Raw genomic sequence first — 14,099 nt, 5'->3', positions numbered from 1 at the left:
CGTTGCAGAGTAGAATATCCTAAAACCCCTAAACCCTATCCATCAAGTATCAACAACAGCATCAATCAACGACCGCATCGATCAAACCAGAATTTCCATTTCAATGGCAATTTCGACCTTAAAATTAGTCTGCAAACCCAATCTTCTTCATCTTCGTCCTATCCCATCCCAATGTGTCCGCAAGGTATCTTACTTATATCTCAACATTCAACTTAATTTTTCGCATTCTTTTTTTTTTTTTTTTTTTTTTTGTTGAATTGTGTAATGTTTTATTTTTTCGCTTCTAGGTTGTACCAAGATCCGTACCTTCTGTTGAGCCAGAGGAGTGTAATAGAAGCTCAAATCTAAAACAAGGCAAGTCAAATTAGTCATAAATTGAATTGAACAATAACTATATTGTTAATTTCGTGTTAATATTTATTAAAGGTGTAATTTTTGAGTTTCATTTATGTTTTGATTTTGAAATTTTTATTTATCTATATGTTGGTTTGTTGAAATTGATCAAGTAAATAAGAAGGCACCGGCATGGAAGAAGATGAATTCAAAAGAGCTTGGATTTCGAAATTCCATGATTGCTAGTCCAATTAAAAAGGTTCTCAACATGTTGAAGAAAAAGGGTATGTTTTGTTGCGTCTCTGCGTGTTACTTAAATTCCAAGCTTTCTAGGTCGGTAACCCTTTTTCTTGTTGTTGTTGTAGGGTATAATGTTTACCTTGTAGGAGGTTGTGTCCGGGACATGATACTAAGGCAAACACCAAAAGATTTTGATATTTTAACTTCAGCGGATCTTAAAGAGGTTACCTTCATTTCCTATTTCTATCTTATTTTTAAATTATTTGTTTACATGGTAGTTTTACCTGGACTACTTCGTAGATCAAGAACCAAGTTATAAGCAGTTAGAACTTAGAAGGGTATCAAGTGTTTTTATATTGGCGTCTGGTTTATGTGACATAAGAACTTTATATGCCTTTATATATGTATAAGGAGTGACTCTGATGAGAACACTTGGTCATTGTGAGAAATGAAAATGAACTATAGTATCTGCAAGATCAAAACAAATTAAAACTAACAATCTAGATTATGGTTATTATTAGTAGTATTATGGAATGGGAGACAATGCTTCGTCCCCTTCATTGTTACCTACCACTGTGTCACAAAATTCTCAATTCTCCTTTGCAAACTAAACCATTGGATTAGAAACAAAAACAAAAAAAAAAGAGATAGAAAAATCGAAAACTGACATGTGCATAGACCCAACAGTATTATTTAAAGGTATAAAGTTGTGATTTTTTCTATATGAATTGCTTTGATTTGTCAAATTCTGTTTCTTTTTCTATGTTTTTTTTTTTATTTCCTCTTTTATTTTTTCCCTTTAATGATGCTACATTATTTGAGTTATTTCTATTTGTTACACTATTTTGGCCTGTTGGTTTTCTTAATAGCATTACTGATGCTTTGTGATGCAAAGAATTAACGGAGAAAAACGACGGCTGAGCAATGAAAGGAAGGACCATTAATTTAATCTGATGGTTATGTTTGTTTGTTATGATTTCTCACAAAAACTAAGAGTTCTCACTTGAGTCACTCCCTATGTATATGTGTGTGTGTGTGTGTGTGTGTGTGTTGCTTTGATCTCTGGTATTCAAAAGTCACATTTGGTGTTTTGATTAATCAGATTCAAACTGAGTAGACCCAGTTAAATGAGCAACAAACCTCTCCCACCCTTGTATTTTCCATTCACAAAATTTGAATTTTAGACCTTAAGGGAAATTGAGTTATAGGCACTGGTTGTAACTTGCAGACTTCACATAAAATCTAATTTATGAATTGAAATATATGTTTTGAGATTGTCATCTTCAAATCTTAACTTTGCTAGGTGAATCTTGACTCAATTTTTAGGTGATGAGAACATTTTCATGGTGTGAGATAGTTGGTAAAAGGTTCCCAATATGTCACGTTCATATGGATGGTATCATCGTTGAGGTTGGTGTATTCCTATGTTTCTCAATTTGTTTTTACCTCTCGTTAGTTATCTTTACTGGGGTGATTGCTAGGACATTTCCCTACTCTTCTTTTCATGATAAATTTATTCTCCATTCCTATTAGGTTTCAAGTTTTAACACTGCCAAACGCAAGCCTGGCAGACACTTCGCTCATGATATTGAGGCACCCAAGGGATTTGACAAGGAGGACTATCTTCGTTGGAGGAATTGTGTGAATAGAGATTTTACAATTAACGGGTCGTGCACCGGTTCTCTCAATTTTAAAAGCAGCAAATCTATTCCCTTATGTGTTTTGCCGCAAATGTTTGTTTATGACATTACACTTATACAATACAGCTCTTTCTGCTGTTAACCAAATTTACACTCTTTCAGGTTCATGTTTGATCCATTTGCAAAAATTGTATATGATTACATGGGAGGAATGGAAGATATTATAAAAGCTAAAGTGCGTATGTATCTCTTTGATTCTGTAGTTTCTTATATTGCTTTTTTTTTTAGTCGGAAATTTAAACTTTTCTATCATAATTTTATTAAACAGGTCCGAACTATGGTTCCTGCAGCTACTTCTTTTCAAGAGGATTGTGGTGAGTTTGGTTAATGATTCACGATATAAAACCTACTTTGTCACCATTTCTCATATTTTGGGCAGTGTAAATTTCCTCGGACATACCTACTCTTCTGAATAGTGAATACATAGGTCTTTCTGCCTCCATTTGTTTCTGCAGCTCGCATTCTTCGTGCAATTAGAATTGCTGCTCGCTTGGGGTTTAGTATTTCAACTGAAACCGCTCGTTCTGTTAAACATCTTTCATATTCAATATTAAGACTTGATAAGGTATTTTAAATATTATTTCTTCTCTCTGCTTTAACTTAAACATTGAGAGAATATTATGTGGCTTAGGTGCCTCTTTAACTGTTTTAGCCTTTTAGGGTAGGCTCCTGATGGAAATGAATTATATGCTAGCATATGGATCTGGTGAGGCTTCTTTGAGGCTATTATGGAAATTTGGACTTCTAGATATTCTTCTTCCCTTTCAGGTAGTCGATGATTCTGCATTCTAATTTCTAAAGCTTAATCATGGAATGCTAGCTCAGTTTGCTTTTGACATTACAGGCTCTTTACTTTGTTCGTCATGGATTTCGAAGACGGGACAAAAGAACCAATATGCTTTTGGTAACCATTCCTCTTTATGAAGTTGACACTGAAAACATGCAGAATTTTAAAAAAAATAAAATAAAAAAGAAGCAGAATTCAAGTTATGCATTGGTCTACCATACAAAAGACAAGTTTCTTAAACTAACTCAGTTGTTGGTTATAAACATGTACTCGCTCTGTCATGCTGATCTTTGGTCCTTTATGGTTTGAGCGCATTTATTAAGAAACTATAAATTTAGACAACTATAGACTTATTTACCCTTAATTCATTTAGTAAAAATAAAATTTATTAAATCTATGGCTTTAGTTCTGGTAAGGTTATACAAGGAAAAACATACTTAATTGTATCCTGCTTTCTTAAAACAACTGAAGTTTTAGAACAAAATTGAAAAGCTTAAAAGACTAAAGATTAGGGATGGAGGGAGTAGGCAACTAATGCAATTCCTTCTACCCTGCCTTTACATAATCCTTGCAAATAAGTATTAAACCAGAATATGCATGATATTGAGTTCCTTGGTTCCACTACCTGAGGATATATCATACTCATCTAGAGTAACTAGACTACTTATCATCATAATTAGGTAGTCGTTCTTATTTGAGTATTTTTAGGGTCTGGCTCTGAACCAGTAAAGATATTCCTATTAAAAAAGAGACAGAAGACTTTCGAGTTATGAACAGCAAATGGAAGGGGCTAGGGTGGGGTTTTATTTTTCCTTATATGTATATGGCTTGGTAGATTATCTCAGTATCATTCTGTGTTACTTGAGTATCAATTCAACACAAACTTTTTGCATCACATTGGCACATTTTTTATTGGATTTTTGGAATTTTATCTGCAGTCTTTGTTCTTCAATTTGGATAAACTTTTGGCTCCTAACAGTCCGTGTCATAGCAGCTTATGGTAAGATCCATGCACCAACAATGCCTGTTTCTTGTTTATACAAATAAGTTTAGTAGTTTCCTGACTCATATTTATCAAACTCAAGCCCTTAATCAACAACTTTCTTGTTTTGTGAAGCAGTTAAAGTTATCAAATTGTCCTGTTGTTATTGCTTTGTTAAATTTCCAGTGCCTATAGCTGCCATGGAATGTTCTGTAATATCTTTACATGATCTTAGCCCGATACTTTTTTGCATGCATCAACGGGGTCTAACTTGGAGAGGGTTTGTGGGTAATGTGAACAAGGGTTCTTTCCTCCAGAAACGAGATCTTACACGAGATTAAACCCGCTTTTTTACTCTCCTGTGCACAAAGAGATGGTTGTTAACCATTAGGGTATAATTGTTTCTGTAATCATCTATGCCATCTTTTGCCTTGGGGGAAGTTATTTTTTTACCATGAGGTTAAAGTTGTCTCCCAGTGCCATGGGATTTGGGTGCCAGGATGAAGAGCGTTGCACCTAAGTCTAAGAAATAATGTTTGGTCACTTTCACAATTTTATTTTCTCTTTGTATAGAGTTTGCTTCAATGTTAATAATAGGTTCTAAGAACTATTAGCGTCCATGTGGAATGTGATCTAAAATATCAGATATACATGATTAGAAAGATTTATGAGCTGATTACATGTTGGGTCATCACGTCAAGTCTCATAAGAAATCTATGCTTTCAGGGTTGGTATCCTTGCATTGCATAAATCTTTAAGTGATCAACCGAGGAATCCCTTGGTGATTGCTGCATTTAGCCTTGCTGTTCATAATGGTGGAAATTTGTTGGAAGCAGTAGACATAGCTAGGAGGATAAACAAACCACACGACATCAGATTTCCTGAATTATCAGATCCTTGCGATCTGAATGCAAAGGCTTTGGAAAATGAGATTCTGGATCTTGTAGAGTCTGTTAAAGTGTCACTGTTGCAGATGACATCTAGGCACTCGGTAGCTCGAGCTATGGTTGACTATCCACAAGCCCCTCATTCAGACATGGTGAGCATATATTTTTTGTTGATTTTATACAATCTTGATATTATTATGCTGGAGTAGGATGTTACTGAACCTAATCATTCACCATTCCTTATAAATGATACTCAAATATTCAATACTACCCTCACCCCCCACTCACAAACAGCACATATACATGCATCTGCTTTAAACATGCAAAAAAAGAATGAATAAATTTTTTATCCTAGTGGCACTACTGGTATCAGTTCAAAAGTTGAATTTGAACTGTGGTTATCTGGAAAATTAAACTGTTGTTGTAATTTTGATTTTATTGTTTAATGGTTGATGATTATGGTAGAGAGTTCAACATCTCAAACAGATATTTGAAGTATGATAATCTGATTGTTATTTATGAATTTGGGGCTATCTTTGTTGATATGCTGGTTTAATGACAATGATTAACATCACCACCCTGTCGTTTGTATTATTAATCTTTGACAATTTGACAGGTGTTCATCCCATTAGGAATGTACCTAAAAGCTCTAAGCATTTTTGACTGTCTGAAAGTAAGTTCTTGCAAGAAATTCTTGTCCAAGAAAAGCAGAAAAATTGATTACGAATCCTTAGCTCGTGGTGACCTGCCAGAAATACGACACTTGTTTGCAAGGGTTGTATTTGACACTGTATATCCACTACACCTTGGTCAGTCCTAAATGACCATTGAATTTTCAGGACACTAGTTTGAAGTTTTAATATAGAGAGAAAATTGATACTGCAATAAGCATTCAATCATAGGGGAACGGCTAGTCGAATGAAATTTGGAACAAAGTGCGGTGAAGCTAAGATTCCAGCATCTGACATTTGAGTGGTATTTGTAGAATCACCAACGTCTCCTGACTCTAATATTGAGCTCAAGCCCTTAATCAACAACAGCTTCTGGGTGGGACTTACCATGTTATAACTTGAAAAATAAAATAGTTGGCGGGAAAAAAAATTATTAAAGAGGAAACTTATCCATCCCCAACAAAATTCACCTATTTATTTTTTGTTCCAATTTTTTATTTATTTATTTTAGTTGTAGATTTTTTTTTTTTATCGATTATGAAACTTTCATATTGTTCTTATGGTGTGATATAAACGCTATACTTCCAAATTTAACATTAATATTGTATGTACAACAAATTCAGATGGCAATGTCATTAAATTGCCGAAAGTTCAATAATATGAATTGTTCAATTCACAATTGAAAAACTAGTAGTCCTTTTTTTAAGTAAACAATAATTGCTTAGAACTACTAACATGTTTTGTCCTCTGTTTTCTTTTCCTTAAAAACCAATTTTCTTTTGTTAGCATTTTTTACTATTTTCATCGATGATATTTTATAGGTATATTGGGTGTAAGAAGAGAATTCTTACAGTATGCGGTACTGTTGTTTTTTACACTATATCATTTTGTAGTTAACATCATAGCATCAACACGACCAACTTCAAGATTATATATGTAGTTAACTTAGAAAATTTCAAACCTATTGTTACATTGACAACTAGGCAAACATATTGAAATACCAATTGAAAAAAGTTAAATGAACGATAAAATTTGAAAATTCTCTTAATAATATACTAAATGCCTTTTTTTTTGGTAAAGCTGCTATAGCTAAGGAGCATTAAAAACCTAACATTATTTGTCTGTCAAAATAAATTCTCTTCTGCATAACCAGGCATGTGTTGTTTGAATGGTTTCTATTTTGTAGGTGCAGGAGCAGCTCCACCAGAAGTTGGCCTGAAAGAGCAAACAGCAAAATGATCAACAGGAAAAGAGAAATAATACAGAAACTTGGTACATTTGATGTAAGTACAACATTGAGCAACTATATATATATATATATATATATATATATATATATATATATATGATGAAGGCTACGGGTCTCAAGACACATACACGAACACTAGATAGGTCTCTGGCTGACACACAGACACTAATAATAATTTAAAAAAAAATAGAAGTGATTGAATGCGACTACATGTGTCTGTATGTATCGTTGTTAGTGTCTCACATGTCTTTAATCTAAGGTGTAGGTGTGCTCGTAAGATGAAAGTAATTGAAGTAGGATGATATATCAGATAAGAGCAGATGCTTACAGCCCTACAAATACTTTAAATGAATCATAGAGACCCCACTGAGCACCAGTTAGTGTTCCAATCATAACTATACGAAGAGGAAGGCCACGAGTGAAAAGACCAACTACCCCTATCTTCTTCACTGCCTGCAAATTAAATAGTGAAAAGACAAGTAAGAAAATATGACACAAGAACAGCATAACATGGTGGGTGCTGTTTTTACTCTATATGTATGTGTGTATGTATGAATGCAAGCATGCATAAACTCACATCGCCAACAGTGGCTCCCTTGGCATTGTTGAGGAAGGAAACGAGGTTATCAGCAGGGTGTGAAACAATTGCACACAGTACACCTGCAACATATCCTGCTGCAAAACTCACTCCAAGCTGCTTATTTTTGCTGCATTGATCTTTGGGGGTTGGAATGGCGTGTTTGTAGATCATCTCCACAATAGTCTCAAACGAAGCAAATTTCATCATTGTGTCTGACACAAGCCAAAAAGTATGTGTGAGTGTGAGGGGGAAGAGCAGAGAAAAACAAAAAAAAAGGTAAAAGATATATACAAAATAGAATGCAACTTAAAATTGCAAAATACAAGAAGCGTGAAATTTTGAATGCAACAGAAGATGTAACGTGTATGTACACAAAAAACAAACAGAAAAACTTATTATTAGTTGTCCTCTTTCCTTACAAAAAAGTAAAGATAATCAAACACAATTCAAATTAATGCATTCTACATTCTTTCAAGTCTTTGCTAATGCTAGGTACCTTCTTCACCTTTCTCTAGACAATAGTTTTTTTGACGAGTCTTTATCTAACAAGAGAGTACTAAGTTGTACTTTATACACTGCTAAGTTGTTAGAGCTAATGTTTTTTTTGTCTTAACTCTAGTTTTCAAGAAAGCGGACCTTAGTAATATGGAGTTTGGCCGAGAGGTAAGTTAACCATAACCTAGCACTACTAAAAAAACAAAAATTAGTGAGGGAAATTTAGTGAGGGAAAACGTAAAATCCCTCCTAATTCCGTCACTAAATTTTGCGACCAAGGAATTTGTGAGAAAATTCATTTTTTCCGTCACTAATTTTCCTCGCTAATTTTAATTTTTCTAGTAGTGTAGGATTGTTCCAGCCATGGTTCAAATTCAAGTACAGTCGATCAATTCGACCTTAACTGGAGTTCATTAAATAGCCACTTGTGTCCAACCACTTAGTTAACTTATAATCAGTTTGTTACATCCAAATATAAAACTGTGGACATGACTTAAGAGACTTACATGGTATCTGACGGCCCCAAAGAGGAACAAGTCCTTTATACAACCTGCACATCATATGAAATTTTGATCAAATTTGGGGGGTACAAAATCTTAAACTACTAATTTACTATGAAGCACCGATACAGACATGAACACCATACACACCATCCATATGAAGTGTCGATGCTACATATCTTATGTATGATAAGAAGCAACAAAAGACTAGAAGCAATTAACATTTAGGATAAAAAAAAAAAGTACCCAGAAACACCATCAGCCTTGACAAACTTGGGTAACCCATCAGACAAACCACGAGCAAAGCCAGGCTGAGTTTGTACACGAACTTTGACAGCCTCCATAGGACAAAGTGCACAATCAGCAATAACTTCTGCTGAAGCAGAACCAGCTAGATATATGAAAGTTTTGTACTTGACTGCATTCTCTGGTCCAGCAAGATCTGAGTAATACTTTTTGAAGAACTCGTAAAATCCAAACTTGCATGCTCCTTGAGCACTGTAACCAAGCAAAGTTGGCACCCAGCCTTTGAAGAAACCTCTAACACCCTGCTCCTTAAGTAAAACTCCAAATCCTGAACTGATGCTCTTATACTTTGCAGGGTCAATCTGAAAATAACAACTCACATTATTTTTGTATGCATGTTTGTCTCATATACACATTCCTTCCTTCCTTCCTCATTTTTGCAAATTATATGATTTTGTGTTGAGTGATATCAAATCGCGGTATAAATAAAATAATTTTTATCAAATGATGAACCAAACAAATTTTGAAAGAATTAAATATTAAATTGAAGTTTAGCTAAGCTTAATGTTATTATTATTGTTATAATGTATGTATATCTTGTGTTTTGTATACGAAGTGCCCGCAGAGTGTGACCTAATTAAGATAGAGGGACGTAGTTCAAATCACATATGGACGATTGTAAAATAATCATTAGCGCACATTTATACGATTGTAAACTAATCGTCAATGCCAATTTAATTAATAATAATTTCCCGTCCCCATTGTAATATTGCATACATACCTGCATGTTGCACTTGACGAGATCAAGAGGAGTGACAGCCATGTGTGTAAGACCACAGCTGAAAACGCCACCGGCACTGCATGCAGCATAGTAAGAAGGAGAAAACATGCGGATTCCCTCGTTTGGCGAAGGGATCATAGGAACATTTTTCCTAGTATAGTCGTGTGGTGGTAGTGATGAAGAATGCGATGATGTTGGCAACCCTGCATGATTAATGGGACAAGAGAGTGCATTTGATGAGTAAAGATATACGGGGACAAGAGAGTGACGAGATGATTGGTCAAACAAAGCCATTGTTTGATTATGTGTGAGTGTGTTTTTGTGTTTATGTCTCTAAGAAACAAATTAAAAGGTAGAAAATGGTTGTTTGAGTGGAAGAGAAGTACGTAGTAATAATATTAGCGACAAAATGGGAATGTTTGTGGTTAGGAGTTGTTGGAAATTGAGTGTACGTGTGAGTATATGAAGGGAGAGAGTTAGGAGAAGAGAAAAATTAATTCAAGAGTAGAGAGGTAATATATGAGATCGTGTCCATTATTTTCGTTTATCATTTGACTATGTAACGCCTTCCAATTTACAGGTTAGTTAATGCATAACCCTTCAATTTATTTTATTTTTATAGAACCCACCTTCAATCTTCACTATTATCAATGTTTTCCATCCATATATATGTATATGGTTTGGTATTATGTTTTATAAAAATTAATCAACTTAGTTGTAGCCCTGCTTAGGTAAATTATACTTGACTAAAGGTTGTATATTGTAGCGACTAAATTGATGAAGGGTGGAAGTGAGTAACATTTGACATAATCAAACAACATTTTAAAATATTCATAATCTCATGGACACGTTTTGGAGTTAGAAACAATTTTGATATGTTATTTACTGATTAAATTATCATTAAATTAATATTGTGTTCATTACTTTTAAGTCATTATATCACACTTTTGTCAAAAAAAAAAAAAGTCATTATATCACACTATATATACTATACATTTATTAAAAAAATGGTAATAAAAGAGAGCTAAAGCCCAAAAAAGAAAAGAGAACTACATAAATACACAAATATTTTTAGGCATACAAGCCAAAAAAATGTTATAAAAAGGGTATTAGAAGTGTCTCCATGAAATGAATATGAAAGGAACCTCACTAGTTGTAGAATATTAGAATTATTAATAGTCAATAGCTATTAAAGATGACTTTATAAAATTGTTACATTTATTTGTTCATAAATTAATTTTCTTAATCTATATCTTTGAAAAAAGGTAATTGCACATATGTGCATTGAAAATGTGCATTAGCATGATGATGATGATTGGATAGATAGTTACCTTCCAAGAGCAAATGTTCACCACTCATTCATACATACATCACCCATAATAAGCCAATTTTGTTCCTGACATGGCTTTACTTTCCAACTAAGCACCAGCTAGATAACACACTTATCTACCTTACTACTACTACTACTATTACTACTACCGTTTCATCAACCCAATCCATATCTCTTACTATTCTATCTTCTTCCTAAGCTTCAATACAATGGCCTCTCTTTCAGCCACCTCTCTTACCTTTCAACCCTCTTTCAAATTCTCTACAAGCACTAACCAGGTTCAAATTTTCATCTTCCTCTCTTAATGCACATACTTACTTCTTATTTATTTGTATCTACACTTCAATAGGTTCGTGTGACTAGAAATGCTATATTTTTTGTGTCATAAGTTGGTAAAAGACTACGGAGACATTTGATATGTTGTGGCTCACGGTTGACCTTGCAATGTTCATCTTTTCCACACTTACTGTATATGATGTTCTTTGAAAAAAAAATGTTACTATGCTTTTGGTATAGTATATGTTAAATGCATGAAATGACTTGGTTAAAGTTTTCTCCGAAAAATAAACTACTTTTGGAAATTTCTCTATAGTAAATTTTTTGTTAAACGCAAGGACGTGTTAACTTAGGTGTTGGAAATTGAAGTATATAGCTTAATTACATTGGTAGGTTCAGAACATAGCAAGAGAACATACACGTTAATTTGTTAAGGTTTTGGTTCAATACTAAATCTCAAGTTCACCTTTGTATTTTGTTGCCTTTTCTATTTGGATAAACAATTAAGCCTTTATAGCATAAACACTTATCATAGCTATTGTTACAACAAAAGATAAAATAAGTCAAAAAAAATCATATAAGTTGTTTTCATATGTTATCCTATATAGCTTATGAAAATAACTTATGAACATGTTATAATCAGTAGATAAACTCATATTAAAAATAATGAATATACTTTTGGTGGTGGACATCATATAGATAAAACATGGGTTATATAACGACTTTGAAACTCTTGATTTGTCAGCTTGTTCTAGGTAACACAGTGGTTTTAATACTTTTTTTATGAGGTGAGGAAGAAGTGAAAATTTTAATTTGAGTGGTTAAAACATACATGCAGGTTTCTTTCAGAACTTCAAGTTTTGGTGCAATTTCTGTGGGATGTACAAGGAGAAGCTTTCCTTCGTTGAGATCTTCTCGTTTCCGCATTTGTGCAGTAAGTTTGAAATTCATTTTGACTTTTTTAAAAAACTTGCAAGGAACAATAATAACTTTGAATTTTGTTAAAAGATTCAGGCACAACCTGAGACAGTGGAGAAAGTGAGCAAAATTGTGAGGAAACAACTTGCTTTGACTCCTGAAACCAAGCTTACCCCAGAAACCAAGTTTTCAGAACTTGGTGCTGATTCTCTTGACACTGTAAGAAATTCAATTGTAATCAATCAAACATTGTTAGTTTTGATTATTTATTACTTTTAAAAAAAATATTGAACTCCGTTGGTTATAAAGGTCAAGTTCTTATCACTGAGCTGACACCTACCTACATGAACATTATTGGTTTTGGTCATTTGGTTGATTACTTGAAACAATGAATGTTTCTTAGATGTTAATGTTCTTTATGCTAGAGCTATGGTCTTATTGAATTGATTATGTGGCAGGTGGAAATAGTGATGGGTTTAGAGGAAGAGTTTAACCTTAATATTGAGGATGATAATGCTGAAGACATCACAACAATTCAACAAGCAGCTGATTTGATAGAGAAATTGATTCAAAAGAAAGATTAAGCTTAAGAGTTGAACCTAATGGAAGCTCTACGGAAAATACTTCTAGAGGTGAAGAGCAACTGAGTTAAGATAAGATAATCATCAGCAAATTTATTTTTGGACATTTTTTGTGCTTATGCCTATATTCTTTAGGAAGGAGATTGAATATTTTTTAAATTGTAACTTGGTTAACTTGCTATTTGTTGCAAGCATGGTGACAGAAAATGTTTTATATTTATTGGACTCTAAGATAAGATAAGATAAGCATGTCATCTGCGTTTTTAGGTCAAGATCATAGGTAATGTTCGTCTATTGCTCCATCCTTGTACCTTACATGGTTTTTAGAAAGTTTGATCACACCAAAGAGAATACAAAGCCAGGTAAAGGGTGAGGTAACTGATATAAGGACTCTGACACTCAATGTATCCGATTTCTTCCTAGACACAGACAAATTGTGAACAAGTGCCTAAAATTTGTGTTCAACAATGATATTTATACACCCTTTATTTTTCTACACTTATTCAACATTTCATTTTTCAATATCTCTATTTTTCTATCAAATCATCAATCTATCATATCACTTTCTCTCTCAAATAATTTTTCTTTCCGTAATAATATAGATTTTTTTTTACGAGTGGTAATAAATAATATAGATAGAAATGGCAGTGAAAGTGGTACAGCTAATGATGAAGCCTTTTGTAAAAGGTTTTAAGGTAGGGGCCATTTCTTCTCGTTTACCACATGCTTCCGTTGATTTGATTGAACTTCAACAACTCCATAGCATATATTACAATTTTCTAGTTTGTTTGTTCACAATCACACTGCTATTCCTTAAATTATTTCCTAAGCATAGTGGACTCGGTATGTGCCTACTATAAGACCATTTACAATGGCTTGTTGAATGCCATATTCAACATGTTGAGACCATTGGAGGAGGCTATTGAATATGAGGGAAGAGGAGAGAGGTGTTGAAAAGGTTCAACATGTTGAAAGTCTGGCCCGCAGTGACACGTGGCTTGTTACGATTGGCTGCTTGGATTTTTATTTTCTTAATAATTTGGACTCAATTATTTCATAGCAAATAAAAAAAAAAAAATTTTTTTTTATCAAAATTCGTGATTTTTTTTTCTCTACAAATAGAAACTTGGATCATTTGATTTGGACACAGAATAAAAATCAAATTTTTCACTCTCTTAATCTTATTATTAGCATTTCTTTTAAAGTTTTAGTCTTTGTTTAGGAAAATGGATCCCAATAATAATTAATTCAACACCCAAAATTCTTCTGATTACTCATTTACTTGTGTGTTGTACGCTTAGTTTGTTGTCTTCCATTTTAAGTTATTTGTGTATCGCGTGTTTAGTTTGTTGTCTTGCATTTTAAGTTATTTGTGTGTCGCATTTTAAGTTAAGAAAATAAAAATAAATTATTTTACAAAATTTTGTTTTTCCAAAAAAAAACTAAAAAATAAATAGTTGATTGTATTATTTTAATTTAATTATAATCGATAATTTTAGTTAATTATAAAAACAAAAATATAAAATTAAATAAGAATAAGAAA

The 14,099-nt window shown here is 33.2% G+C and overlaps 3 protein-coding genes across 3 annotated transcripts; 2 read left to right on the top strand and 1 right to left on the bottom strand.

Annotated features, from left to right (window-relative positions):
- On the top strand, positions 1–6,090 carry LOC11435625 (CCA-adding enzyme). Its single transcript, XM_003630520.4, has 14 exons — positions 1–184; positions 288–354; positions 507–617; positions 699–796; positions 1,900–1,983; positions 2,107–2,240; positions 2,376–2,448; positions 2,542–2,587; positions 2,729–2,838; positions 2,934–3,041; positions 3,118–3,177; positions 3,999–4,060; positions 4,769–5,081; positions 5,546–6,090. The coding sequence occupies exons 1-14, from the start codon at positions 104–106 to the stop codon at positions 5,747–5,749; spliced, it is 1,551 nt and encodes a 516-aa protein (XP_003630568.2). The 5' UTR covers positions 1–103; the 3' UTR covers positions 5,750–6,090.
- A 426-nt stretch (positions 6,091–6,516) lies between these two features.
- LOC11442987 (mitochondrial phosphate carrier protein 3, mitochondrial) lies at positions 6,517–9,962 on the bottom strand. The gene is made up of 6 exons (XM_003630521.4): positions 9,452–9,962; positions 8,671–9,032; positions 8,431–8,474; positions 7,427–7,641; positions 7,178–7,302; positions 6,517–6,815 (listed from the first exon to the last, which is right to left on the bottom strand). The coding sequence occupies exons 1-6, from the start codon at positions 9,743–9,745 to the stop codon at positions 6,776–6,778; spliced, it is 1,080 nt and encodes a 359-aa protein (XP_003630569.2). The 5' UTR covers positions 9,746–9,962; the 3' UTR covers positions 6,517–6,775.
- A 931-nt stretch (positions 9,963–10,893) lies between these two features.
- Positions 10,894–12,828, top strand: LOC11442988 (acyl carrier protein 4, chloroplastic). Its single transcript, XM_003630523.4, has 4 exons — positions 10,894–11,059; positions 11,896–11,991; positions 12,066–12,194; positions 12,434–12,828. The coding sequence occupies exons 1-4, from the start codon at positions 10,991–10,993 to the stop codon at positions 12,557–12,559; spliced, it is 420 nt and encodes a 139-aa protein (XP_003630571.1). The 5' UTR covers positions 10,894–10,990; the 3' UTR covers positions 12,560–12,828.
- Positions 12,829–14,099: the final 1,271 nt, after the last annotated feature.

The sequence above is a fragment of the Medicago truncatula genome, chromosome 8 (assembly GCF_003473485.1).
Source record: "Medicago truncatula cultivar Jemalong A17 chromosome 8, MtrunA17r5.0-ANR, whole genome shotgun sequence".
Classification (NCBI taxonomy): domain Eukaryota; kingdom Viridiplantae; phylum Streptophyta; class Magnoliopsida; order Fabales; family Fabaceae; genus Medicago; species Medicago truncatula.
The sequence above is the reverse complement of the archived record's forward strand: the minus strand, read 5'-3'. Positions and strand labels throughout refer to the sequence as shown.